At 36.7% G+C, this 27677-nt stretch overlaps 1 protein-coding gene across 1 annotated transcript; it reads left to right on the forward strand.

The window, feature by feature from the left end:
• The first annotated feature begins 685 nt into the window (after positions 1-685).
• Positions 686-17950, forward strand: LOC148855421 (eukaryotic translation initiation factor 3 subunit B-like). The gene is made up of 12 exons (XM_088984342.1): positions 686-954; positions 1079-1205; positions 1316-1553; positions 8696-8842; positions 11202-11330; positions 14228-14356; positions 14445-14528; positions 14611-14735; positions 14835-15033; positions 15118-15650; positions 16922-17030; positions 17371-17950. The coding sequence occupies exons 2-12, from the start codon at positions 1084-1086 to the stop codon at positions 17719-17721; spliced, it is 2166 nt and encodes a 721-aa protein (XP_088840468.1). The 5' UTR covers positions 686-954; positions 1079-1083; the 3' UTR covers positions 17722-17950.
• Positions 17951-27677: the final 9727 nt, after the last annotated feature.

The following is a 27677-nucleotide window of genomic DNA, read 5'->3' on the forward strand; positions in this document are numbered from 1 at the left end:
GAAAATAAAGAAAAATAAAAGGTTAGGCAAGGATTAACAAGATTAGGTATTGCATATGAGTTTTTTTTTTTTTTTTTTTTAACATAAATCCCATTAACATTCTAATATCCATGAAAAGGTGTTAAAAAATTGGAATATAAAAGTAGAAATAGGCTATCTATAAATGCTAAAAACCAATTAACAAGTTACTCAACCAAAATGCGAAAGAAAACATAAGCCCTAGAAAAAGTCAGTGAAATAAAATAATCTATCTTCGAAACTAGCTTCTATTATAGTATATTTGGAACTGGAATGTGTGAAAAGAAAATAAAGCTACATAATCAACAAGTTAGCAGGTTCACTTATAGTATCTCACTTCTTCCGATTTCGTTCTTGACAATATCTCACTTGTAGTGGTTCACCCTCCACCTTTGCTTTTCTGTGCTTCAAGTGCAATGGGCTTTCACGAGAGGGGCATGCTAGAAAAATCACTATTCATCCGAAAAATTTATGCCTTTTTGTTGAATGGTTCATTGAATTGGATAATAAAAAACTATTGAGGTGTTTGAATAGATATTTTATTCTCTAAATGGAGAGTTATTGTTTATTTTGGAAAGAATACAAATTCAAATATGTATATGTATATATAAAATAATATAGAAGGTTTGGCACTACATAATTATACTTGTACTCCTTCCATTAGTGAGCCTAAAGGGTTTAAGGTAGGTGATAATGCAAATTTTTTAAGGCATGAGGGCTTAAGTGTAAAAAGACAGACAAAACAGAGAATAGAATGATTTGGATCGATTGATGACCCGGCACCCGCCTGATTCGACACCATCGATATCATAAAACCCTAGACCCTTCTACCTCTTTTCCCTCTTTCTTTCTTTTTTTCCTTTTACTGCACCCTTATCGCCATCATCTTCCGCGGCAGCTCCGACATCGAGCGACTGCTCGACGGCGGAACTTTAGGTAATCTCTATCTCTCTTCCCCAAAATAATTATACTCTCCGCCCAACACTTCCTGTGCCTCTGTCTGTTTCTCTGTCTGTGTTTTTCGTAATCTAACCGACCTCTCTGGATTATTTTTGTGCAGTGTCGATGGCGACGATGGTTTCGATGGCGGATATCGAAGCGAAGGCCATGGGGCTGGGAATCGATCTTTCTAAAGTGGATTTAGACGTCATTAGGCTACCTCCCGGCGAGGATTTTGGTATTAAGAGGTACCATACCCTTAGCATAACCCTAACTCCACTACCCTGGCTAAGAATTTAGTTCTGAGTGTTTATAATTTTTTTATTATTTTAACTCGATTTATTGTTATTTTTAATAGTGATGATGAAGACATTCTTCAAGAAGATAATCTGGAATTTGAAAGTGGGTTAGGAAATATAATTGTTGTTGACAATCTTCCGGTTGTTGCACCGGAGAAATTCGAAAAGTTGGAGGGTGTTATCCGAAAAATTTACAGTCAGATCTGTGTACTTAAGGAAGATGCCATTTGGATGCCTCTTAATCCTGAAACTCAGAAGACACTGGGTTACTGCTTCATTGAGTTCAATACTCTTCAGGTATCCAGTCTTGTTTTCTTGTTTATCTGTTTGCTTATCGGTAAGTGATATGAATCGTTCTTCAAAGTTGTCTATTCACGTCTGTTAGAACCTCGTTGGTAAATGAGCTTCTGCAATTAAAATTTTATGACTTTGTTCACATGGGAGCACTGGAACAATTATACGTTTCGTTGGGGTTTTTAGGAACCACATTGTTATGATTTTTTTTCCATTCGTTTCTCACTGAATCTGAAATAGAAATATCACAGGTTTCCTTGAATTGTGCATTCCTTGTGAAAGTAAAACGTATGTAGGTATTTTTATTACTGGTTTAAGTTCTAGGGTTGTTAAGTGGTAATAGTTTGTAGAAGAAGAGGGGGACAAGAGAGAGAACTTAGGGTCATTAAGCAATACCTCCTGGAAAACCTTCTCAGGCAACAGGGGAATGGAGAAGAATTACGAAGAAAATTTTCCTAATGCATTTGCATCTAGCATAAATTTTCACGTACTCAAAATCTCAAAATACATTAGAGATTTTACCAACTTAGATAACTGACTTCTAGTTTAGTTTTTTATGGATCATCCTCTACTTTCCTACCTTTGAAGCCACCCATTGCCATGAAAGAAGTGAGAATAAGTTCGGCTGATGGTACACACAACCATATCAGGTTTCTTGAAAGGTGAGGTCTTGGGCTATGGCTGAATGGCAACCAAGTTTGGCTTTTCAGGTGCAGAAACTCAATGTGGGTTTCTTCTTTTTCTTTCTGGAAATGAAGAAGAAGCTCTTGACATTCTCAATTGTGAACAAGGTCAGTTCTGTTGCCCAGAACTCAAGCTAGGGGGATGGAGTCCTTTAGTTGGGGCTTAAAGGAACTTGGGTACAACAAGCTTGGTGTGGATAAATGTCTACAACATCCCCTTACATGCTTGGTTCTTCCAAACTTTTTTAGCTATTTGGGATGCATGTGGAAAATTAAGCTCTGTCGATTCAAAGATTTTCTCGTGGAAGAACCCGGTCACTACACATACCCTGGTTTAGGTTAAAGAAGCTGAAAGGTAAGGTTAAAGAAGCTGAAAGGGCAGGTTAAAGAAGCTGAAGTGGGGTTAATATCTTGAAACTAAAGGGCGCTGACATTTTTTCCAGCCATTATTTTAATAGTCTAAAGGTTTTTAAGAGAAGAGGCTTTAAACTTAGGAGTTCAAACTTCCTCAAAAGAGTGAAGTCTCTATCCAGGATTGATGCGGGGAAGAGAAGAGTTGGAGATGCTGCCAATTGGGTTTGGGAGATTCATAATTACAAGAGTTAAGGAGATGAGAAGATCGGTGCTTTCTTTGGGAAGGTAAGGCCAAGGACAAGAGTTTGCGACAATGGTTCTACAAATTCCTACTTTGGTTCGTGGTGTCATGACGATCAGGTTTTGGATTTGCTTATGGCTTCTTCAAAACATTGGACACTTGGTGATGAGTTGGCTCATGTCGGGGTTTACGAATTGGATGTGTCTTTTGACTAATGGCACAGGACACTTCAAGGCGAGGTGGTGGATGGTTTGGAGAAAGAGAGGGTAGATCAAAAGTTTATGTGGAAAAAGGCGAAGATCCTATTGAAGATACTAGCGAAGTGGTTGAAAAGGAATGTGCAGAGAAATTGGAGACTAACCATAAGACTTAGGCTTTTCAATTAGGTCTCTCTCAAGCTGAAATCTAGCATGTGTTGACCGGTAGGATAGGAGCTGACTTGGGCCATTAGAAGGAAGGTGGTTGGGATTGTGAAGACTATTGGCAGAGTCACTGTTGATATGGATGTTTATAATCCTCAGGGGTCAAGTTTTTCTCATATTGTACATGTGACTAAGGTGTTTTCGCAGTTGAAGGATAGCGTTGTGGGGGCAGGGCCTACAAATAGGTACAAAAGAATATTTAAAAGAACAGGAAGGAAGACAATGGTGCTGGTGTCTAAGGAGAGCTGCGGGGTGGGTCAAGTTTCTTGGGAATCAAAAACTATGGTGGGGAATCTCGAGTCTGAGGAAAGAAAGGAGGATGGGTTCAACTCTAAGGAGGAGGTGCAGGCTTAGTTCCTATCTGATAAGCTGCTAAGACAAGGATGTATGCCTATTGATGGCCTCACCAACAAAGATGTTGAGGTGGGTGGGGCTTGGTTTGTTTTTCTGGGGAGAAGAGGAGTTTGCCAGAAAAACCTTTGAGGAATTTGAAAAAAGAAAGAAGAGAGGGCAAGGAATGAGGATGATTTAGGGCAGGAGGAAAAGTTTGAAAGGGAGGATTAGGGTGTGCTTTTTAGGGTGTCTCTGGGTTTTTTTTTTTCAGTTGAAGGTTTGTTTTTGGTTTTCTGTAGGCATGATGGTCTATAGATGTGGTGCTTCATTTGTGGTGGTAGTGTGTTTTTCTGTGTGTGTTTTTTGGTTCCTTGTTTTGGGGGGGTGTAGTTTTGCAGTTAGTTTGGAGTTCTCTTGGTCTTGTGTTCTTCTTTTGGCCTTTTGGGTGATTCCTTATCACCTTAACAGAAGCAATGACTTGATTCCCATGTGGTATTTAACAGACCCCCTCTAATTAGAACCCCAAATCGAATAGGATGGTTCTCTTTATATCTTTAGGATGTTATTCTGTATTTCTGAATTACTAGTGATAGAATAAAATATTGTAAGAAATAAGGAATTTGGAGACATGAAGCATCCACCTGAGGATGTCTTGGGCTGTTCTTCCAGTTAAATGTTCGGGGAAATCCTGAAATCATCTACAATGGAAATCAGTTGATGTATTGGCAATGCATAGAAAAAGAAGTAACCCCGTGTTTGTTGAGATAAACATTTCAATCCTATGTTTTTCTGTTTATATAACAACTGTTTCCTGTGATCATTCTACTAAATCTCTATTAAAAACATGGAAAAGCTACAATGGTGACACCAGATGTCAATATCTAACAATAAAGGAAACCTCATAAAGAAATGTAAACAGTATAGTACAAATTCCAATGGCACAATACTTGCTACCCAGGAAGACCTGCTACCTAATATTGTCTTGTTTGTCCAAACCCCATTTCACGTAGAGCATCACCTAGATAGCCTTGGGATCCATTTGAACAAGATCTTCACTTTGGATTCCAATTTCCAAGAATCTAGCTTCTCCAGTAAAGACATTATTGTGAGTCCATGCATATGTGCTACGATCTTGGATTTGAATTGGATGAAAGAATGTGTCCTAATTAGTCAAGGTTACTTCCATAGCTTCTAAAACTCCAAACTCTTGATGTATCTATGTTTTCCATGAGATACCCATCAAGGTTGAGTTTGATTATTCTACAATGATTGATGACTAAGTTCTTTTAACCAGTAACTGAAATTGCTTTTATTGAGAATATCAGAAATATTAAGGTATTTACATTACTATGTATTCTCTGTATGGTGTACAATTCACTCATGGTGCTAGTTGATACTGTTCCCCTATGCTCCTAATAGATTCCCAAGATAATCTAGTCTTTGTTTTTAATGCAAGGGATATTCTCCCCACTGCAAAACCTTCTACTAACTCCTTGTTAGAGTCAGCAGGTGCGTTAATGGAATGAGGGATTCAGTAGAACCCTGAACCTACATTTTGCTTCTAACTATCTTGTTTCCCTTGTTTGATGCTGGAGTCTCCATTGTCCTCCCATCTCACCCTTCATCGAGGATATGGTGGTTTTTGGGTCTCCTTCATCCATGATATCTCAAAAACCAGTTTCAGTTGATATGGTGGTTCTTGAAACGTTGATATTGCTCCATTTCTGCTTCAATAAATCTTTGATACCTATTGGTCTGGGAAAAAAAGACAATTTGATTGGGGACTGTAGTACATCTTCATTTACCCTTCATTCCCAATGTAAAATGTTCCATTCTAGTGATTTTATCTTAGGGACAACACTTTAGCTTGCCCTCCTTGGGTGGGATCAAAGTGCCCATTTGGGAGGGCTGAAGTGCAGGAGATCAAATCAACCCCCCACATGACTGCTCCCTACATCGTCCCACAGCACATCTCTGCCGTGTATTGGGAACTTCTCCCAATGATGACATCATCATTTCTGGTACTATCATCGGGAGATGTTCCCAATACACGGCGGGCATGACTGCTCCCTACATCGTCCCACAGCACATCTCTGCCGTGTATTGGGAACTTCTCCCAATGATGACATCATCATTTCTGGTACTATCATCGGGAGATGTTCCCAATACACGGCGGGGATGTGCTGTGGGACGTTGTGGGGCGCAGTCTTGTGGGGGGCTGATTTGAACTCGAAGTGCAATAGCTTCTGGCTTTCCAAGGTGGGTCCATGCATCGTTTTCTGCAGTCTTCTGGGCTTGGCAAGCTTGGAAAACAAAAAGTCAATCTTTTTCCATTTGCTAAGAGAAAGACAAGAAGACTGAAAGATGCATGCTTAGAAAGACCGGAACTACCAAATTTTGGGAAGCTTCAAATGAAGCTTTTTGGTCTTTCTGTGCGGTAAATAGCTTTTAAATGAGTTATTAAAAGCCCAGTAGACTGAGCTGTTTACTAATTGGTCTTGATCTTTAAAGACAAGACCCCAAAAGTTCAAGCACAAACCTTCCTAAAAAGACTTGTCAAATGGCACCTTGATTTGCTATTTCTAGAGTGGATCATTTTACATTGGAAAACATTATTCTGAGTCCAGGTGCCTTGGCACAAATCATGGGTGATAATGGTGAACCTTGTACTTTCTTATACATGAGGCCTGAAGCATAGTTTTCAAGGCACCAAGGCGAGGCTAGGTGACCATGGGGCACCCAGGCACCAAAGTGAAGCTAGGTGACCATGCGGTGTCCAGGCACCTAGCTCTCACCTAGGCAATGGAATTTAAAAATAAGAAGCTGGTGGATTTTTGCTCCTTCTGAACTAGTTTTTTTGGTTTATGTATTAACCTACAAACTTTGAACTTACTCTTTTGCTTGTGTTTCTTGTAATCTTGCTTCAAGTAGGCAAAACAGATTATTAGAGTTATAACTTACAAGTTAAAACTTAAAAGAACTGGAGGGGGGCTGTAGCCCCTGTGTTAGATCAAGAAAACAATAGAACCTAAGAAGAAGGGGCGGAGCCCCTGTTTTACATCAAGAAAACCTAGGGAGCAAATACTAAAATAAAAAAAGAAAATGAAGAAGAAAAGTAGGGGTTGGAGCCCCTGTTCTAGACCAACAAAAGCTGGTGAAGAAATACTAAAATAAAAGAACATGAAGAAAATGAACATCGTCTTCTCTTGTGCTTCGTTCTTCAAAGTCTTAAGTCAGTCCACCGGTCCTACCTTCCCCCCTTTCCCTGTTGGTGAGGTTTGGTGCAGAGCAATACCTCCTAGGGTTAGTTTTTGTTGGGAAGCCTATCTGGAAAGAATCAACACTAGTGATCTACTCCAAAAGAAGAGACACAATACTTGCTTGTCACCTCAGTGATTTGTTCTATGTAAAGTGGATGGGGAGACTGGTTTTCACCTACTGGTATCTTGCCACTTTGTGAGGTCAATTTGGGACTGGGCTTCCTCCTTATTTGGATGCAGCTGGAATCCCGCATCAGACTTGCAGGGCCTTTTCTCCCCTACCTTTTTCAGGTAGCGGATAAAAAGGGGAAGGATAATGTGGAGAGGACTAAGGGCTGCAATATGTTGGACACTGTGGGAAGAAAGAAACTCCAAGATATTCTCAGAAACCCAGAGAGGAGCAGCAGATTTGAGGGCTATCATACATTTCAGGGCGGTACAGTGGCTGAAATCTTTGGAACTATTCACAAATTACACTGTGGATGACATGTTGAGGAAGTGGGGTGAAATTGCAAATTGCACACAGACCAAGTCAGTAATGAATGTGGCTTGGACTCCCCCACCTAGTGGATTCTTGAAAATAAACTTTGATGGATGTAGTAGGGGAAATCTGGGACAATCGGGGATTGGAGGTGTTTTTAGGGATGAAAATGGGGTCATCTCTGCCATGTTCTCAGGCCCAATTGGAGTGGGTGATTCCCTTAGAGCTAAGATCTTTGCAGTTATGGAAGGAGTCCGGAAAGCTAAGGAGTTGAACATCAAAAAACTCATAATTGAAGGGGATTCAGAGGTGATGATAGGGTGACTAACTAATGATCAAAATGGTTTATGGAAGTACAACAATGAGAGGAGGAAATTCATGTGGCTGGTGTGGAAGATGGAAGTTAAGACATGTTGGGTTAAAAGATCGGCTAATTCCCTAGCTGACGGTTTAGCTAAACAAGGGGCAGAATGGGATTCATTGTTTTGGGCTAAACTGTAACTTAGTGTCTTCTTTTCTCTTTTTCTTCTTTTTTCCTTTCTTGAGGCTCTTTGTGACTCTTGGAAGATAAGTGTGTTAGTCTTCCTTCTGTAAATTTTCTACTGATAATTTAATGAAAGTGTTATTGATCAAAAAAAAAAAAAAAGAAAAGAAGGGGTGGAGCCTCTGTTTCAGACACCAATGATGAGGTGTTTTACATCAAGAAAACCTAGGGAGCAAACACTAGAATAAAAGAAGAAGATGAAGAAGAAAAGTAGGGGTTGGAGCTCCTGTTCTAGACCAACAAAAGCTGGTGAAGAAATACTAAAGTAAAAGAAGAATATGAAGAAAAGAAGGGGTGGAGCCCCTGTTTCAGACACCAATGATGAGATGGTTTACATCCAGAAAACCTAGGGAGCAAACACTAAAATAAAAGAAAAAGATAAAGAAGAAAAGTAGGGGGTGGAGCCCTTGTTCTAGACCAACAAAAGCTGGTGAAGAAATACTAAAATAAAATTCGTTTATTCATTTGAACAAAATGTGTGGTTAAATGTGTTTTGTTTGTTAAATATTTAAGAAATGCTTCTTTTTTTTGTATCAATAACTGATCAGGCAAGTTCATTAGATTCAACTCAATTTTTACTGTATTATGTTATTTATCTATTTTCTACTGCTATTTTTAGGAAGCTGAGCTTGCAAAGGAGATGAAGAAATACTAAAATAAAATGCATTTCTTCATTTGAACAAAATGTGTGGTTAAATGTGTTTTGTTTGTTAAATATTTAAGAAATGCTTTTTTTTTTGTATCGATAACTGATTAGGCAAGTTTATTAGATTCTCTTATTTTTTACTGTATTGTTTTATTTATCTAGTTTTGGCTGCTATTTTTAGGAAGCTGAGCTTGCAAAGGAGAAGACCCAGGGTTATAAGTTGGACAAGTCACACATATTTTCTGTAAATTTATTTGATGACTTCGACAAGTTCATGAAAGTACCAGATGAATGGGCTCCTCCAGAGACGAAGCCATACACACCTGGGGTAACCCTCTCTGCCTGTTAATGTTCTGTGTGGGACATCATATTATGCTGTTGAATGGTCTAGTGAGATTGATGCCTGTCTTCCAATTTTAGGATATTATTTCCACTAGATATGGAGATTTGTATTGTTTATTAAACACCAAACAACCTAATGAGATCGATTTGGATAACACCTTGTGACTTACCTATTTTTGTGGGTGCTTACCTTCTACTGATTTAAATTGATGAAGGAAAGTTGGCAATTATATGTAATCATCCTCAAATCCAAATCACCAATATAGTGTGACAAGTTTTTCCTCTATCATATCTTCTATTTCTTTTATCTGTTTTTAATTCTTTTTGAAACTTGGGAAGTGAAGTGATCTTCATTCACTAGTTAATTATATTTTTAGGGTTTTTGATTTTGCATCTGGGAGAAGATTTTGGTTTACAGATTATTTTGCTTTTGGTAACAAAATTCAACATATTATGATTTAGTGAATGCTATGATAGTAGAAACTAGTGATGTATCTGAATCTTATTGAATCCTTGAATGTGTTTGGTATGGATGCTTGATGCTTGAAATAACTGGTTAATAATGTATAAATTATTTAGTTGAATTCTTTTAGTGTTACAATATTCCTGGAGGCCTTTGATGTCATTTGTCTCCATTGTTCTCTCCCTAACATTGGGTGGTCATAATATTGAAAAATTGAAATAAAGAATGAACAAATAGATGTGGACCCATAGAGTGCTGATCATAGGAGTTGGACTTTTTCCCTATATGGCTCCTCTGTTGCTTAATTTTTCAAGGCCTTATCCCAATACCTTCCCATAGCAGGTCCATCTTTTCTGTCAAAGAGATGCCAACCTATTCCTCCTAGAATAGGGGCTTTCTGTGGGGAGTTTATTTGGAGAAAATCAATATCAATGACTTAATTCAAAGAAAGAGGCAAAATCAATGCATGTCTCCTCAATGGTGTGTGTTATGCAAAGCCAATGGTGAGACTTGCCATCACTTATTAATCTCCTGTTCTTTCTCCTTGCATTTGGGTTTGGCTTTCTTCCTTGTTTGGGTGCAGGTGGATTCCCCTGGCTAATATGCAAAGAGTGTTTTGCTTCTACCTTTGTCAGTTGCCAAATAAGAGGGGTAGGATGTTGTGGAGATGCATAACAGCTGCCACATGCTGGGTATTATTAGAAGAAAAGAATCTCAGTTTTCTTATTTTTTTCAGAGGAAGAATGAAGCAAAACTGATATTATTGACAACAAAGAGCAGTTTCTGTCAATGTTAAAAGGCTGATATTTGAGGGAGACTCAAAGCTGGTGAACTGGTTGCAAAATAAAAGATCTGAGTCATTGGATGTATAATAATGAGAAGGAAAAGATTAGGAAGTTAACAGAAAACATGGATGTGAGAGTAAAGTGGGTAAAGAGAAGTGCAAATTCATTTGCTGATGCTCTTGCTAGACAAGGGACAGGTAGAACTCAATTTGTTTGGGCTCAGTTGTAATTAAGGATTCTGAAAATACTTGTGATCGGAGAGAGATAAGAAGGGTTATCTCTCATTGTTTCACTTAATGTGCACACCCTAATGTACCTTTTTGATGTCTTTTAATGAAAAGTTTCAGTATTGATAAAAAAAGATAAACAAATAGATGATTTGGTGTGCATGTTCAACTTTATATATTTCTTATTCTCCACTAACTGAACTGGTTTACTGTCTAAATATTGGACATATATTTTTGTAGAATTCTAGATATCTGAGTTCAGATATCTTGGTAATTGGCATATATTGACATGTAATTTTCAATTCAAACTAATTGTTTGGAGTGGTTTTCATGTGATATATTTGTAAACTAATGGGAGATTTTCATTGTTGGAGAAGCATTGGTCAAATTAAAGTTCGAGGAGGTTTCATGTTTTTTTTAACAAGTAAAAGAGGGGTTCTCATATTTTCTCTCTATATTTGGTTTATTAGAAATGTTTGGGGGGGGCAAGGGCGTACTGTATTTTGTTTCTTGGTGTTAATCTTGCAAATTTCTCATTTTTTTTCTTCTTTTTGCAAATATAATCCCATTTTCATTGTTAAAAGTTTTGGGAATTATCCTGGACCATAAATTTATGGGAAGTAATTAAAACATAATTTGTGTTAAAGCTTTGGTAATTCTGACTTTATTCACAGTTTGTCTCATTTTTTATGGATCCAAGGCAGAGGAAATTATTATTGTCTGTTTGCATGTCCTGATTGTGTTAGCAATATTTTTTTTTCATTATTTTCCTACTTCTATCCATTTGCACTTCTTTCGAAAGATATTGAATACTCAATGTCATGTTTGCTGGATATTTAATACATAATACAATTCTATATACTATTGCAGGAAAATCTACAGAAGTGGCTAACTGATGAAAAAGCACGTGATCAATTTGTTATTCGTGCTGGTAATGACACTGAGGTTTTATGGAATGATCCTAGACAACTGAAGCCTGAGCTTGTCTATCGCCGCACTGTAAGTGGATTCAGATTCTTCCTTTTCCAGCTTGTATGGCACAAGGTTTTACTTGTCAAGATACATGCCTCTTCCCAAAGGAAATCCCTTTGGATTTTTTCTACTTCTTGGCAACAGTAGTTGGTATTTTCAGCAGTGAAAGGCAGTAAGTGGGGAGACTTGAGAGCATTTTTATGAGGGTAATTCTGCCCCCAAGAGAGAGATATCTTGCTTTCCATTTTTCCAACCTCAATTCCACCCTCTCTATAACGGGTCTCCACGCGCTTGCTGACCCATATTTGGCCCCAACTGGGAGGCTAAAATAGGAAAAGGGAAGCCTCCCTATCTGACATTCTAAAGTTGCTGCTAAAAGTGATATCTCTTCCTGGCTGATCTCTCCAACTCCAATCAGGGTACTTTTCTCCAGATTCACCTTCATACCTGTTAGCAGCTCAAAATTAACTAATAATGCTCTAAGTTCAGAACTTGATCCTCCTCTGCGTTTAGGAAAATGAGAGTATCATCTGCAAACTGTAAACGGGAAATGTTGGCCTCTTTGATCCTACACTGAATCCTTCTAAGCAGCCCTGCTAAACTCCCCTCCTTAACAACAGATTTAGAATTTCCATTACCAGCACAAACAGTAAGGGGGACAAAGGATCCCCTAGTCTCAGCCCACTAGAAACTTGAAAAAACTTCGAAGAGACCCCATTAAGGATTAATGAAAGGGATATGGAAGAGATGCACCCATACATCCAGCTCCTCCATTTTTCTCCAAATCGCATCAGCCTTTGAATTTCTTCCAAGAATCCCCACTCCACATGATCATTAGCCTTCTCTATAATCTAATTTGCACTAGACCAGGCCTTCCACTTTTCAATCTTGAATATATGCACTCACTTGCCACCACAATGGCCATTTGAATTTCCCTTACTATTTCATGGAGCACTTTTCTCAGCCTATTTGATAAAACTTTGGCCAAGAGCTTATAAGGGCTGCATATTAAGCTTATTGGTCCAAAATCCTTTATGTTCGCAGCCCCGGGAATACCATAGCCAGTTTCATCTCTCATTCTCTCCAAACTACCCCTGCACAAACTTTGCTTTCTCCATTTCTCCTTGAACCCACCACTGAGATTAAAGACCTCAAGATTTTCTTTTCAAGTAAATAAGGTTGATCAAAAAGAAGCCATACCATTTACAATGTGATAGAGGGATGAAGGTTGAATCCTGCCTAGATGAATCACATGTCAACATGGAGTACCAACTACCAAAATCTTAGATTGTCTATATGTAGGAAGCAAATGTATTTAAATTATCATTTTGAATATGTTTTGCATGTTATGTTTATGTATTTTAGGTTGAGATAATATGTTTTATAAACATTTATTTTAAAATTTAAGTTCATATTTTTAATTGATATTTTGTTTATTTTTAATTTTTTATTTTGTTTTGCATTTTTGCATCTTGCCTTGTGCCTAGGGTATAAAATGCTCCTTGCACTTTTTTTGTGCCTTGTACTTTTAAAACACATTCCAAGTAGCTAAGCGAAATCATGCATCTTGGAATAGCTTCGTTACATGCCCATGTCGAGAAGGATATGGGAACCCTTGGCTATTTAACAACCACAATTGGGCATTGTTGTTGTGGGTTGCTTTGCGGACTGCCCTACCCCCCATCTTTGCCCACTTGACATTACAATGGGGTTAAATTATAGCCACCATTTCTGGAGATTGCCCTAGCATGATCACGAAAAGAGAAGTTAGGATCCATTATCATGAGAGTTCAGCAAAAAATTTTAGTGCTAGCTGCCAACTTGATGCAACTTTCCTTTATCCTAGTTTGGGACTGGCAGTATTAGACAAGCTCACATTAGCAGAGTTTGTTCTTGCATAAAATTGAAGAATGAAAATTTACATGCTTCACTATTTTACACAATGATGGAGACATGTAATGAAACATCTCCCAATTCAAATTGCTATGTTAGTCATAATAAGTAGAACCAAACAAAGAAAATGCACTCTTGCCAAACACCACATCAGTAAGAACCATGGACATGGATCATTTAATCTACTTTTAGTTGGGTTATTTTTATGGGTCATGGAATTTGAGTTGTGAATTGGAATTTGAGGGAACCATCAAATCGGGTAACCGTGTGTTAGTATTATCCATCTTAAGTGGTAATGATCAGTGATTTAGTGTTTTTCAAAGGTCTTTCATGGGTTAATTACTATAAAAGAAGTGAGGGTTGCAGCTTAAGGCTTATCCTGAACGCAAGGATCTAGGAAATTGTCCAAGGCTCAATGTTGAAAGTCATGCCTACTGATTAAAAAGGTGGGAGTTCATTCCTTTAAAGTGAAATTTCTTTCCTTGAAGGTGGAAATATTATTCCTTACTATTCTTGATCATTTGTTCTATCTACTTGTTGGGATTGGACTGGAACCTTTAGGACTGCAACTTATATATCCTTGAGGTAAATTGATGACTACTGTTTGGTTTGATACGTAAAATTGTAAATAACTAAATTTTAAATCTTAATTGAGGTACTTTTGTGTCATAAGACTCATAACTTGTTTATGTTATAAATCATTTACATAGTTTATCATCTACAGCAAGTGAGGTATCGTTTATCATTTTAATTTTTCATTTCTTCATTTAAGTTCATGTTTCTTTCTCCAAAAATTGAGGCTTCTCATGATGCTTGATCAGGTCATGCCTAGTGCATCTGAGGTTCTATTGTCACCTTGCTTTTCTAAAAAACTGCTTTTGATTTACTTTTTTGGTAATTTGAGCCAATACTTATCTATTTCTTCCTTTTTGTGTCTAAGTTGCCTTTTTCTCCTTTTTGCGTATTTAATTATTTACCTTTTACCTTTTAAGAAGTTATATAAATGAGCAAACTTTTGCCCTGTTTGGCAGTTTTGGACTGAGAGTTTTGTTCAATGGTCCCCACTTGGCACTTACTTGGCCACAGTTCACAGGCAGGGAGCTGCTGTTTGGGGAGGTGCCACTACCTTCAACCGCCTAATGCGTTATGCCCATCCACAGGTTACTTCCTGTTCATAATTTCACTTTTTTCTATTTGATTATCTTGCTTTCATTTTTGTTTGTAATTGCTTTAGTGAAATGATTACAGGTTAAACTCATTGATTTTTCTCCTGGGGAGAAATATTTGGTTACATATAGCAGCCACGAACCAAGCAATCCCCGCGACACACATGTGAGTATTTTTATGCCTTGGGAATATTTTTTTTAATTTATCCAAATGCTTCATCTCTCGTGCTGACGTACTCTTAATTTAGAGGGTTGTATTGAATATTTTTGATGCGAGGACTGGAAAAATTATGAGAGATTTCAAGGGAAGTGCAGATGAGTTTGCAACTGGTGGAGCTGGGGGTGTTTCTGGAGTGTCATGGCCTGTCTTCAGGTGACTTTTCTTGCACATATTTATTAAGGTACCCATGTTGAGCAACATTGTTTGGTTTCTTTCATTTCATGGATGACTGTCATTTCCTTACATTTTCAGATGGGGTGGTGGAAAGGATGACAAATATTTTGCTAGAATAGGTAAAAATGTTGTATCTGTCTATGAAACTGAAACATTCACCCTCATTGACAAAAAGTCATTGAAGGTTGAGAATGTCTTAGACTTCAGCTGGTCACCTACCGATCCTATCCTTGCATTATTTGTTCCGGAGCTAGGTGGTGGGAACCAACCTGCCAGGGTGAGTAGTAGAAGTTTTCTAAATGAGGAGTCCTTTTTAGAATGATAGTATCTATTTATTTTCTCAGTTTTACTCTGTTTACAGGTTAGTCTTGTTCAAATCCCTGGGAAAGAGGAGCTGAGGCAGAAGAATCTCTTCAGTGTAAGTGACTGCAAAATGTACTGGCAAAGCAATGGCGATTACCTTGCTGTTAAGGTTGATAGATACACGAAAACAAAGAAAAGCACATATACTGGCTTTGAGCTCTTCCGCATAAAAGAACGAGACATTCCCATTGAAGTTTTGGAGCTTGAGAATAAGAATGACAAGATTGTTGCTTTTGCTTGGGAGCCAAAAGGTCACCGATTTGCAGTTATCCATGGAGATAGCCCAAAGCCTGACATAAGCTTCTACTCAATGCGGACATCTCACAACACAGGCCGGGTCTCGAAGCTCACAACTCTGAAAGGCAAGCAGGCCAATGCACTTTACTGGTCACCTTCTGGGCGCTTCATTATCCTTGCTGGGTTGAAGAGTTTTAATGGACAATTGGAATTCTACAATGTTGATGAGCTTGAGACTATGGCAACAGGCGAGCATTTCATGGCAACTGACATTGAATGGGATCCTACTGGGAGGTATATTAAATATTTTGGAAACTTCTCTTATGTTTGTTTTTTTCTCTCATTATATGTCATTTGTTATGGTATTTGGGATTTAAAACAATTAAAGTTCAACAATCCTCTGTGATTATGGCATGGACCTTACTCTCGATCTGGGTGCCATAATTATCCATGTCAAAATTGGGTATATGTGTTAATACTCAATTAGGAATTTGTACAAGTCTATGAATTTAAAATTTGTAGGGTATAGATCATAGTTTTCAAGGTGCCAAGGCAAACCTAGATGACAGGGGAGCGCTTAAAAAGGGGATGAACCCCTATTTTTGCCATTGAAATAGAAATAACAGAAGGGCAGAGCCCCCTATCTTTCTTCCAGAAAAAAGAAACAGACCCCTGTTTTTAGTTCCAGCAGAAGAATATGAAGAAGAAGAAGAGAGGAGGAAAGAAGGGGTGGAGCCCCTGTTTTTGTTCCAAAAAAGAAAAAGGGGTGGGGCCCCTGTTTTTTGTTCCAGAAGAAGAAGAACGGAAAGCATACCTTCTACATTATGTGATCGATTTCCCTCTCTTCTTCAAAGACATACAACTTGGAACCTTGATGAGAATATCTCTTGAACTTGTCTTCGAATATCATATCTCTTGAACCATCTTCAAATATTTTATCTATTATAAACCTTAGAAAGATAAAAAAGTTAATAAAATTTATTATAATATCAAAAAAATAAAAATATAGATTCGGTGCATCATGTCTATGTTTATATTATTGACTTAAAATATAAAAGCATATTAAATATGCAAAACTTACAACAGGTTATAGACTTATCATATGGCATTTGGGCAAGGCAAGACCCAAAAAGTGCCTACATGCCTAGGTGACTGCCTAGGTGTCGCCTTGACCAACTATGGTATAGATGACTATTATCTTTGAAGAATTCTTGGTTTTTTGGCTTGCTCTTTTTATTTATATGATATCTGTTGAAGGTTTTCAAATGCAGTGTATTTGTATAATTCTATTCCAAATGGTTGTGTTTTGAGGCCCCTGATGGTGTATGGCTGTGGACAATTTGGTTTTTTGGTTCTGGAAAACCCTATGTTAAAGGTCTGTTATGGGTATTTCTGGACCAGACAGATCCATGGACACCCCCAAATGCAACTTATCTCTTTTTATTGAAAATTGAGTAGGATTAATTTGTGTCAAGATAGATAATACTCCTATGCCTCCCCTTCCCCAGAATCAGTGAAGATTTAAGGATGAATGTTTAATTTGTCTTCTTTCTTTGGATTTGTAGATATGTTGCAACTTCTGTTACTTCAGTTCATGAGATGGAAAATGGATTTAATATCTGGTCCTTCAATGGGAAGCTTCTATACAGGATACCGAGGGATCATTTCTGTCAGGTAAATATACAAATACCTTGATAGAAATTTTGTAAACATTTACCCCCTTTGTACATTTGTCTCGTGTAATGGTGCACACTGATGATTGATATGTTGCACATGAACAGTTGATTCCTTTCTGTTGATCCTCTATTATTTCTTGTCATACCTTGGATGGCTGGGTCTGGTGACTGGAATCATGTGGTCATATTGATCCTATATGCGGATGTCATCATGATTCCTTACTATCATTTAGTCATAAGTTGGCATAAGTTGTGTTTCTTGAAAATAGATTTATCAGAACGTCACTCACTATGTTCTAGTGACTTTCATTTTCTTATACTTCCTGTTGCTCTGCCAGTTCTTGTGGCGTCCAAGGCCACCATCTTTCTTGAGTGTGGAGAAAGAGGAAGAGATTGCAAAGAACCTGAAGAAGTATAGCAAAAAGTACGAGGCAGAGGATCAGGATGTATCATTACTCTTGAGTGAGCAGGATCGTGAGAAGAGGAGGATGTTGCAGGAAGAATGGGACAGGTGGGTGATGCAATGGAAGCAGTATCATGAAGAAGAGAAGGCCTACAGGAAAATGTTGAGGGATGGGGAAGCAAGCGATGCAGAAGAGGAATACGAGGCCAAAGAAGTGGAGGTCGAGGAAGTATTGGAAGTCACAGAGGAAGTTGTTTCTTACGAATTTGAACAAAGTGAGGGTTAAAAAAGTGATCAGAAGTTGTATCAGTTTGATTTTTTAGCCTGAATTTCAATACAAGCAACCTGAGGGTTTTGACTGAGACTTTTAGGCCATATTGGTTAGAATTTTTTATCTGAATTGTAGTCCCTCTGAGAGAAGCCCCAATTTTCTTTCCCAGGAACTAAGAGCTGGTTAACTTGATGTTTTGCCCATGTTCATTTATGTTGTTTAAGTTAAGAGCACATTTCTCAAAGTACTCAATTGTTTGAGTGGGCTAAGGTTTTCAGGGCGAATGCGGGATTTTTCTTGTCGACGCTTTCATGCTTGCTTTTTGTTGAATTGGATACCCCCCCCCCCCCTTGTTTCTTTTTGTGCTAAATAAAAGGAAGCAGCTTTCTTTATTTAAAACCAAACTTTACATGCTATTCGCTGTGATTTGATCCAGTAATATGATTTGTCGCTTTAGTTAGTGACCGGTTCATAAGTTGAAGCGAACCCAGGGTCAGAATTTTTAGGCCCAAAGTAAAGTTGGGGTGGGTGGGTGGGTGGGTGGGCATTGGTGTGTAGAGTAGGGGTTTTGACATTTTGAATGTGTTCTGTAGTGGAAATCAGAAATCTGCATTGGGCCTGTTCGTATTTTTCTTTTAAACAATTTTGGCATCATCGTATCGTAGCTTCCTGTCAACCAACATGGTATTTTCCTTGAGCGATAATGATGTTGCTGCCATTGGGACATTAGATAATGTTCATCCTCGATCTGAAAAGGGATCATGAGAACCATAGATTTGGAATAGAGAATGATCTGTGATATTAATATTAGACCCTGTTCGCATTTTGGTAAGTTATTTATCCAGTAAATTCACTTATCCAGGTAATTGTTTTTCAGGAAAGACTTATCTGAGTAAGTGTATTTATCCATGTTCTTTTATTTTCCATATAAATAAGGCAATGATCATTTTATCCACAAAAATCCACTATTATAAGGGGCATTTTGTCCCTTTCAAATGTTGACGACTTTCCTCCAAGGTGAGAGTTATTTATCCACCTAATAGAGATACCCAAGAAAATAAACTTACCCATCTTAATATTCATTGTTTGTTGCACAATTTAACTGTGACTGAGTCCCACTCAATTGTGGATATGGGTGTAACCTGGCTCATCAAACAGTAATTTATTTCTTCCTTCCCCCATGAAGTAAAGGATGACGCAATCCTTTCCAGAGGTGAGAACGTGCAGTTCAGTGACGTTTGTTTTGAGGGTGTCTATCTAGAACTGTATAGTCATGTGTGTGGTTGTAACTGGCACCAAATAGCCCGGGAAAAGGACAGGCAAAAAGGAGGTGATGAGGATCTTTTTGTTTACAGCACAAAATACGCATCTAAACCTTCAGGTTTAAGCCATTTGGCACATTCGTTTTTTTTTTAAGAGACCATCCCATAAAAATTTCCATAGGAATCTTAAGCCTCCAGATAAGATTAGGCTCCATTTCAAGTGAGTAGTGGAAGGGGCTGCTAGGCTGAGCGCAGTGTATATCCTAAGTGGGTTTTCTTCCATACCGCTTTGTCCACCAATTCTGGGTTGGGCTGAATGGCCAATATATGTGGGACGACTGTTGGGTCGAAGGTCTCATTTAGAAGTGTTTAATTCCATATACCATCAGTATTTAGGAGGGAGACTTTGAGATGGGAGCCGTGTAGTGTTGAATCGGTTCTCAATTTGGAGCTGAATTAAGTGGGTTTGCAGTTGCAAGAAAGGTTACCAATACTGCTATTCCAGCAACATAAAACCTCCAGAGTGACCCCCTACCCCTAGGCCCTAGCTTCTTTTTAAGTTTATGAGAATTGGTTGACAACAACCGTGTTTTGGAGAGGAAGAGGAGGCCTGGTTTTACTTTCTTACAGAGGCTTTGGAAGTGTCTTATTACTTTGAGATTGTGGTCCACATTTATTGAGATTGTGGTCGAGACCCATTATGAATATTGCAGATATGGGACAATTTGTTCTTCTTGAATATTGGATGTGCTCTAAACAGAGCGCCCCACAGCCCATTGTAGGCTGTTAAGAATGTATCAGGATATTCTTTGGATATATATATATATATATATATATATATGAATATGGACAAAAAATCAAGATATATTGATATATTAGGAAATAGAAATAAATCATAAAAATTATATTAATGACAATATATAAATATAAGTTTTATATGACTATAATTCAGTTATTTAAACATAAAAATGGTTCATATACATTGTGACACATCGCAACACATTTGATAATCAATGAAAAGTGATGGAAGAATTTTAATTTTAATGTATTAGTTTTCACAAAATCAATATAGTTTGTATTATTTTTTATTATTATATAAATTTTAATAATTAATTTTAGCATTTATTACCAAACATTCTTTAGGAAGAGAAAAATTAAGAATCAAAGTGCATATATTTATGACAAGCAATTATAATATAGTGCAATGGTAGACTTGTGATCATTACAAACTAAGGACTAGGGTTCACATCTTCTTGTTTGCAATTTTTATGGTCAGTTTAAAATGTGTTTAATGCATATGATAAATTCGAATTTGTAACATTAATTAAAGGAGTTAGTTTAAAGCATATGATAAATTACTCTCTATAACTATAGGGGTTATAGAGAGTAATTAAAAGAGTTATTAGAGAGAGAGAGAGAGAGAGGGAATAGTGTTGCCATGATAAAAAAATCGAAATGTAGCTGATGGTCTGTATCGGGTCTGTATTAACTGATAAGAAATGACTCAATATGGGCTTCTATTGAACCTATACAGACAAAATGAAAGGAAACCCTTGATTTGCGTTCCACATATTAGACTCCTATAAAAATGATTTGTTGGCCGCTACAGGCCAGTATGTTACAAAATTTTAAATCTTGTTGCGTTATCATTGGTCCCACAGCCTGAAATACAACTATCAAATTCAGCTAAATTGCTTTCAATTGAGATCATTTGGTCATATGCATAGAGACCATCTATAATACTTGTTAGGACAAGTGATTTATTACAAGTTGAAGGGACTAAAGGAGTTATAAGAAAATCGAAAAAGACTTGGGTTGAGGAAATAAGAAATGATTTAAGCACCCATATTAACCATCAAAATGGCACCCATAGATTAACCATGAAAAAACGAAACTCATCTAGCCAACCCAATATGGTTGGGACAAGACTTAGGTGTAAAATGATGATGATGATATTAATATGTAAAGTTAAAGAATATATATATACATATAGATAGATAGATAGATAGATAGATAGAGAAAACTAATGTAAAAATATAGAAGAAACATTGGGTTTATTTGCTTCACGGTTAGGGTCAGAATTGGAACCAGATTTTGAAATCACCTAGAATCAGAATCGATTCAGATTTCGATTCCCATCTTGACCGATTTGAAAGAGTTTTGTTCACACCTGCTTGATATCAAAGAGAATTGGAATCGGAAGAGTATCATCACTACCACAAATTAAAACATGATCCTGATTGATTTATGTGGTCCCTAGTTGGTAGGAAGATAACTAAGGTAGGTGAAAAGTAGGGGTGCAAATGGATCGGGATTTGATCCGAGATTCGATTCTATTTGATCATCCTCCTATCTGATCCAAGAAGATCCAATCCGATATATTATATATCTATAAATAAATAAATAAATATATATATATATATATAATACATATATATATGTTATTTATTTATTTATTTATATTTTTATATTATATTTTATAAATTTATTATATTATTTGTTTTTTATAAAAAAACATGTATATGATGAAAATAATTAAAAAATACTTGTATTTTTTGTTTCTACTTTATTTAAATTAGTATATTTTATTTTTCTTTTAATAATTTAATAATTTTTAAAGAAAACAAGTTGGATCAGATCATATCAGATCCAAAGATCTGACTTATCGATAGGATTCAAATTCAAATCGAGTCTTATCAAATCCGATCGGATCTTCGGATCAGATTGGATTTAACATGAATAGTGTCAGATCAGATTCGAAAATACCCTGATTCAAATCCGACCCGATCCGTTTGCATCCCTATATCAATGGACTAGGTTTGGGTCAAAACCGAATAAGTTGCTTTAGTTATCTGAATTTTCGATTTTATTTCCTCAGTTTTGTTTGGTTTTTTGTATTTTTTATTTTTTTATGTGTACCCTTAGTTTAAACCCTCCCTTTACATCTTTTTTCTTCTTTCTCATTCAAAGTGGATGAAAAAAAGATAATGTGCTTTGCACTGCCCATTTTTATCATTTGAAATGTCATCCTTTCACCCATATGAATCTTAAAGGGAATTTTAATAAATTAACTTTTCTATCAATCTAGTTAATGGAGAGGGGCCAAAGTTTTGGAGTCTTAATTAAAGTTCAAGGGGATATTTGCCACGTGAAGTTCAGGGGCTACGTATCACTATTCCCAAAGTACATGATGGTACTCTATCATTTACTTTTTTTAACATTACATAACACACATTATAAAAGAATTGGATCATTAGTTTGGAAAGATATAGGCATTGTTCTATAGTGTGGATGTAAAATTGGGTGATGTGAATAAATCCATTCCATACCAGTCTAGAGTTGTTCTGTAGCATAGACAAATTGCAGACTGAACAACACCACACCTATAAAGGTGTTCCCTAGGTTGTGGTGTGATTCAACCCACCTACTATTTTGATTCCATGCATCTCCCATATAATATTTGAGATGATCTACACCATTGATCTAGTATAAAAATTATATTTTTCTATAAATAAGTTAAATAGTGGAAAATAACACAAATTAACCATGATTGAATAAATTACAAAGACCCCCTATACTATGGGGTTAGTGACAAATACCCCTTGAACTTTCATTTGTGACAAAGACCCCTTAAACTTTCACTTTGTACAAATACTCCCTTCATTGGAGTTCCATTAGTTAACTTTGAAAAAGGTTCTCATTCAGATTTTTTATTTTTTTTCAAATCCCCAAATTACTCTTTTCTTATTTATTTGAACAATTTATCATTTGATTAGTTTTCTAAATATAATATTGAAGTCTTCTTGGTTGCTCCAATAGATCCTTGTAATTTTCTGGCTGGATTCAATATTCAAATGAAATCATAGCGGTTTCTTTTTGATAGATAAAATTTATGATTTTGTTTGTTTTTTTCTTGACTTATTGGAGAAAGGAGTAGATAATTTTTATATTTTAAGATGATGAGAGACATTCATGTCAATGAAACAGATGGAGAATTAAAGAAAGACTTTCTATGCCAATGAAATTATTCTTGTTATTTTAGTTGGTATTCGTTTGGAGAAAATAGAGGTATTTTGATCAATTAGGGTTTAAGAGAAATGGGTGAGCAAAGGAAAATAAGGAAGTTCAGGTGGGCATTTTGGTAATTTAGCACATTTTGTCATCTAATTTAACTGTTAGGGGATATTTGTTGTAAAGTAAAAGTTTTGGGAGCCTTTGTTGCAAATGAAAGTTCACTAGGTATTTGTCACTAACTCCTAGGGGTGAGTAAATGGGTAGATTCCTACCCGGAACCGAATGGAACCAACCTTACCCAATATGTTATAGGGTAGGGTCTGGTTCCAAGTTCTTGGAACCGATCCCCACCCAAGTAAGTTCTAGGGTGTAGGGGTACCCTACCTGAACCGACCTTGGTTGGCCTTGGTGGAACCTACCTTGGAACCGAACTTGCCTTTAAATAAACCCCAAAATACTTTTGAGGATATGAAGATTTAAACCCAAGCACTCATGGTTACAAAGGCCATAGTTTCACATGACCACTGAGCTACTTAAGTTATTTGATCATTTGTTTTCGTTTAAATATTTGAATGTGTACAATAAGTAATGTAAAATGTAATGTTTACAAAATTCAAATTATAAGTTTTGAACCATGTAATGATAATCTACATATTAAGTTACTCAATTTAATCAATAAAAATAATATAAGTTTTAAACTATATATTATATTTATTGAGAATCAAGTGTTTTTAAAGAACATTCTTCTTTTTTTTTTAGGGGGGGAGTAAAGAAAAAGCAGGTTCTACGAGTAGACCTTGGAACCGACCATGGAACCACCAAGGCTAGAACCGACCCTGGAACTGACCTTCACAGGATAGATTTCAGTTCCAAAAACCTGGAATTGACCCCTAAAGGGTAGGTTCCAGGTTCTGCCATGGAACCAAACCGAACCGAACCAACCCATGCTCACCCCTACTAACCCCAACAGGGGGTCTTTGCAAATTTACACTAACATAAAACATAAACATGTATTTACTAATAAATGTAAAATATAAAAAACAATCTTAATTACAAAATTAATTAATAAAAATAGTGAAATATTAAATAAACATATCTACCAAAATAACTAATAGAAATTAAAGTAATCAAATATCTAACATTGATAAAATTTAATAAAAAATAAAAGATAAATTAGTTTAAATACTTTTTTTATATGATACTTTTGAAATTTATGTTTAATTTATAAATTATTTTAAAATAATAAAAATAAAACCATAAGTTATAACGTGAGAGAGTGTAACACTGAATCATTTCTTTTTTTGTATAAAAACCAATCGTCTACGCTGCAATGTGGACCAAATCATGATAATACTGATGGAAGATATATTGCGATATGTTGTAATTTTAGGTTGTGTTTGGTACCATTGGGTATCATTGTTGTTTCTTCAGGAAACATCAAATCTAGTGTTTCTACTATAAATGCCAACATCTAATCCAATGCCAATATTTTTTAGTGGAATGTGAAAGTATTTATTTGATATGATGTGATAAGTTTGTTGGTTCGAATGGTTAGGTGTTGGTGGGCTTAGTTTATTTTTTATGTTTTAAGTTCTTTAGTCTGTTATGGGCCTTTAGTTATTCGGCCTAAACCTGTTTTATTTTATTCATTATGTCTAGGTGTCCCATCCCTAATCAAGGGCATTTTAGTCTATTTCTATAATTTCTTATTGTAAATATATATAATAGCTTCTAGGGCCGTCTGAGATAGTATTGCTGCTCATTCTCAAACTTCTTCTTTTCTCTCCTCTTCTTTTCTTCTTCCTCTTCTACTACTGCACTTTAGCAAACAAAGACAATTTCTCAAAATTTTTTATTGACCAACACAAAATATTGCAAATAGAAGTGACAATGATGTTAAATAGTATATGTCCTTAGCTCCAATCAGAATGATGTACATTATGACATTTAATGTAAATGAATAAAGTACATATTTGATTCATGTTATTGTGGTATATTTCTGTGTAATACCCTTAAACTGGACACATATGAGATTCGTGTTAGTTTAGAATCTTCACAGTCGTTGGATAGATCTGGAGAGCTTTATCTTGCCAAGGATAACACTTATGTGCCGCCAAGTTGGTTGGGGTGGCTTGTTTCAGTTGCTAGGGTGAGACCTTAGGTACATGCAATGTGGGTTTTCTTGAAACCCTGAATGGGACCAGAATTCCAGTATTGCCTTAGACCTTGGAGATAGATGGGCAAAAATAAAATGTTACACTTGACCCCTAGACTCGATTATGATACTACACTACCTGTCAGATTGGACTGTCTTTGATATTCTAATCAACGAGATCCTTAGAGAGGGTCAAAACCTAGGTATGTTGGGATAGTCCAAGAGTTCATCTTAGTGGGTGATCAAAGTGACAGGATCACCCCCTTTGTCGGACAAAGTGAATGATCGGGAATGCACTCTCTCTGATGGAAATCAAAACTGACGGCAATCGATTTCAACTGTTGAAATTTGTTTTGCAATATATATATATATATATTATGGTTTCAAAATATTTGCAAAATGTTTTAATTCCCGGGATCCATGTGAGTAGAGAGTGCAACATTGCACCTTGTAGTCGAGAGAGAGGTCATCTCTTGTCGGGTAGTGTTTGATCATTATGGGCTAAGAGGTTAAGTATAAGACCATTGAGAGTAATACCTGATGGGCTAATCTTGCATCTGCCCACAGCCCTTGGGTTTTTATAAGGTGGCTTGACCCAATGACCATTTAGTGTAAATGTTTGGCCCATTAAGAGCCCATGGTGATGGACTCAGGGGTTCATTGTTTCCTACAGTGAATTCAGTTAGGCCTTGTAATAGAGGTTGGGCTGAACTCATGTGGCTGATGTGTAGATCAATATTTGGGTCCCACGCCATACAAGGATAGCCAACTAGGCAGTAGTTTGGAGGTTAAGTGAGCACATAGGCTTAATGGGCCTAAAACCCAATTCGAACTGGCTTAATAAGATTAATTAAATAAGGGCGATTTTGGGATTTAGATCAGCAGATAGGATAAGGGATTATCCCTATCCACTTAGAGAGTCTAGATCCAAATAAAGATTTGGATCAGGAAACTCCTAATTTGATTAAGAAGACTAATCTTTATCTGCAAATAAGATAAGGGATTATCCTTATCTCTTAAAGAGAGTCCAGATCCAAATACAAGATTTGGATTAGGAAGCTCATAATGGGATTAGGAGATGCTCGCTTTAAAGGCTATAAATAGAGGAGCAAGGCGAACCTCCAATATATAATTCTCAGTTCACAGATTACAAAGAAGGAAGAATCTGCGGTTTGACTGCTCCTGTCTTCTGCTCTTTCCGCCCCTGCCAGTTCGATCTCCACCTATGGGAGTGATCAAGAAAGGTTCTTGATATTACCTTTTGGTAGTAAAGGTAATCTGAAGTCATGCTCACCAGCCCTCCATCACATTCTTGTTGAAGAATTTGGTTCTTGTTGAAGAGCCATCTTGCTAATTCTGCTCCACCTCACACTGTGTCATCTTCAGTGGGAGCAGTCTTTAGTTTTCTCCTTGGGCAGAACACCTTCGTTGGGAGTTATTGTTACTCTATATCAAGTATATCCCTTTCCTACCTTTTGGTTTCAGATCTAGTCTAGTTTGGTTTCAAGATTGATCATTGAAAATGCAGTTTTCTAAAATTGGAAATGTGATTCCCACATTGGAGAGAGAAATTTTTTAAAATTTGCCCAACCTTCTTGCAGGGTTCATCCATCCATATGATAGATTTCTCATCCCTTCAAATGGTACCAAACACAACCTTAGTCACAAAACACTTATGGCATGTTAGTGAAGGGATGGACTAAGTAATCCAATGTAGGCTATATAATGGACAAAATTCAATTTTAATGCTCCCAATATGAGGAAAAGAGTGGTTGTGATATTATTGGGATTTTACAAGAATTTTAAAAGAAAAATTGGTTATACAATGGGCGGCGTGATTACAGTTATACAATTGGTTACATCCGATCTGAGATTAAAGGATTCCAAATCTAGCCTCAACAGCTCCATCCCAAAATCCATCTCAATAGCTCGAAATGACACCATGTATATTTTAACACGAACAAGCATTATGAGCATGCATAAGTCCATGTCCATCCTGTTAGTTTCTACCCCAATCTTAATACCCAAAAGTCCAAAACCCTTCTCATTGTGACTTGTTGCTTGAGGTTCATAGGCCAGTTGAACTTAGATCGGCAAAACCCTTCTCATGTACATAGTTCTCCTACTTTGTATACCTCTTCTACATGTTTTTCTTTTTATCTTGTAATAGATGAGCTTGTCATTACATGTATATAGGAATACAAATCAGCTAAGGAAAATCATCTTGGCTTTTCTCTTATACCAAATTCATTCATGGTATTAGAGCATTTGACCGGCATTGTCTTCTCTGACCCATATCGTCTCATCATGTCGAAAACTAGCAATGGTTCCTCCAACTCTTCATCCTTGACAAGTACCAACCTTTTGGGAATCTAGTTTGTTCAACTCATCTCGTTGAATGTTAATGCTTCAAATTATATCATTTAGAATTTTCAAATAAAATATTCCATGCTTAATCACAATCTCTTTGGATAAATTGATAATTCAACTCCTTGTCCATTTTTGTTCCCTTTCTCCTCCTTGACATACCCAACCATTGG

This window comes from Nelumbo lutea, chromosome 4 (genome assembly GCF_056320005.1).
Source record: "Nelumbo lutea isolate HS-2025 chromosome 4, American lotus-T2T, whole genome shotgun sequence".
NCBI lineage: Eukaryota > Viridiplantae > Streptophyta > Magnoliopsida > Proteales > Nelumbonaceae > Nelumbo > Nelumbo lutea.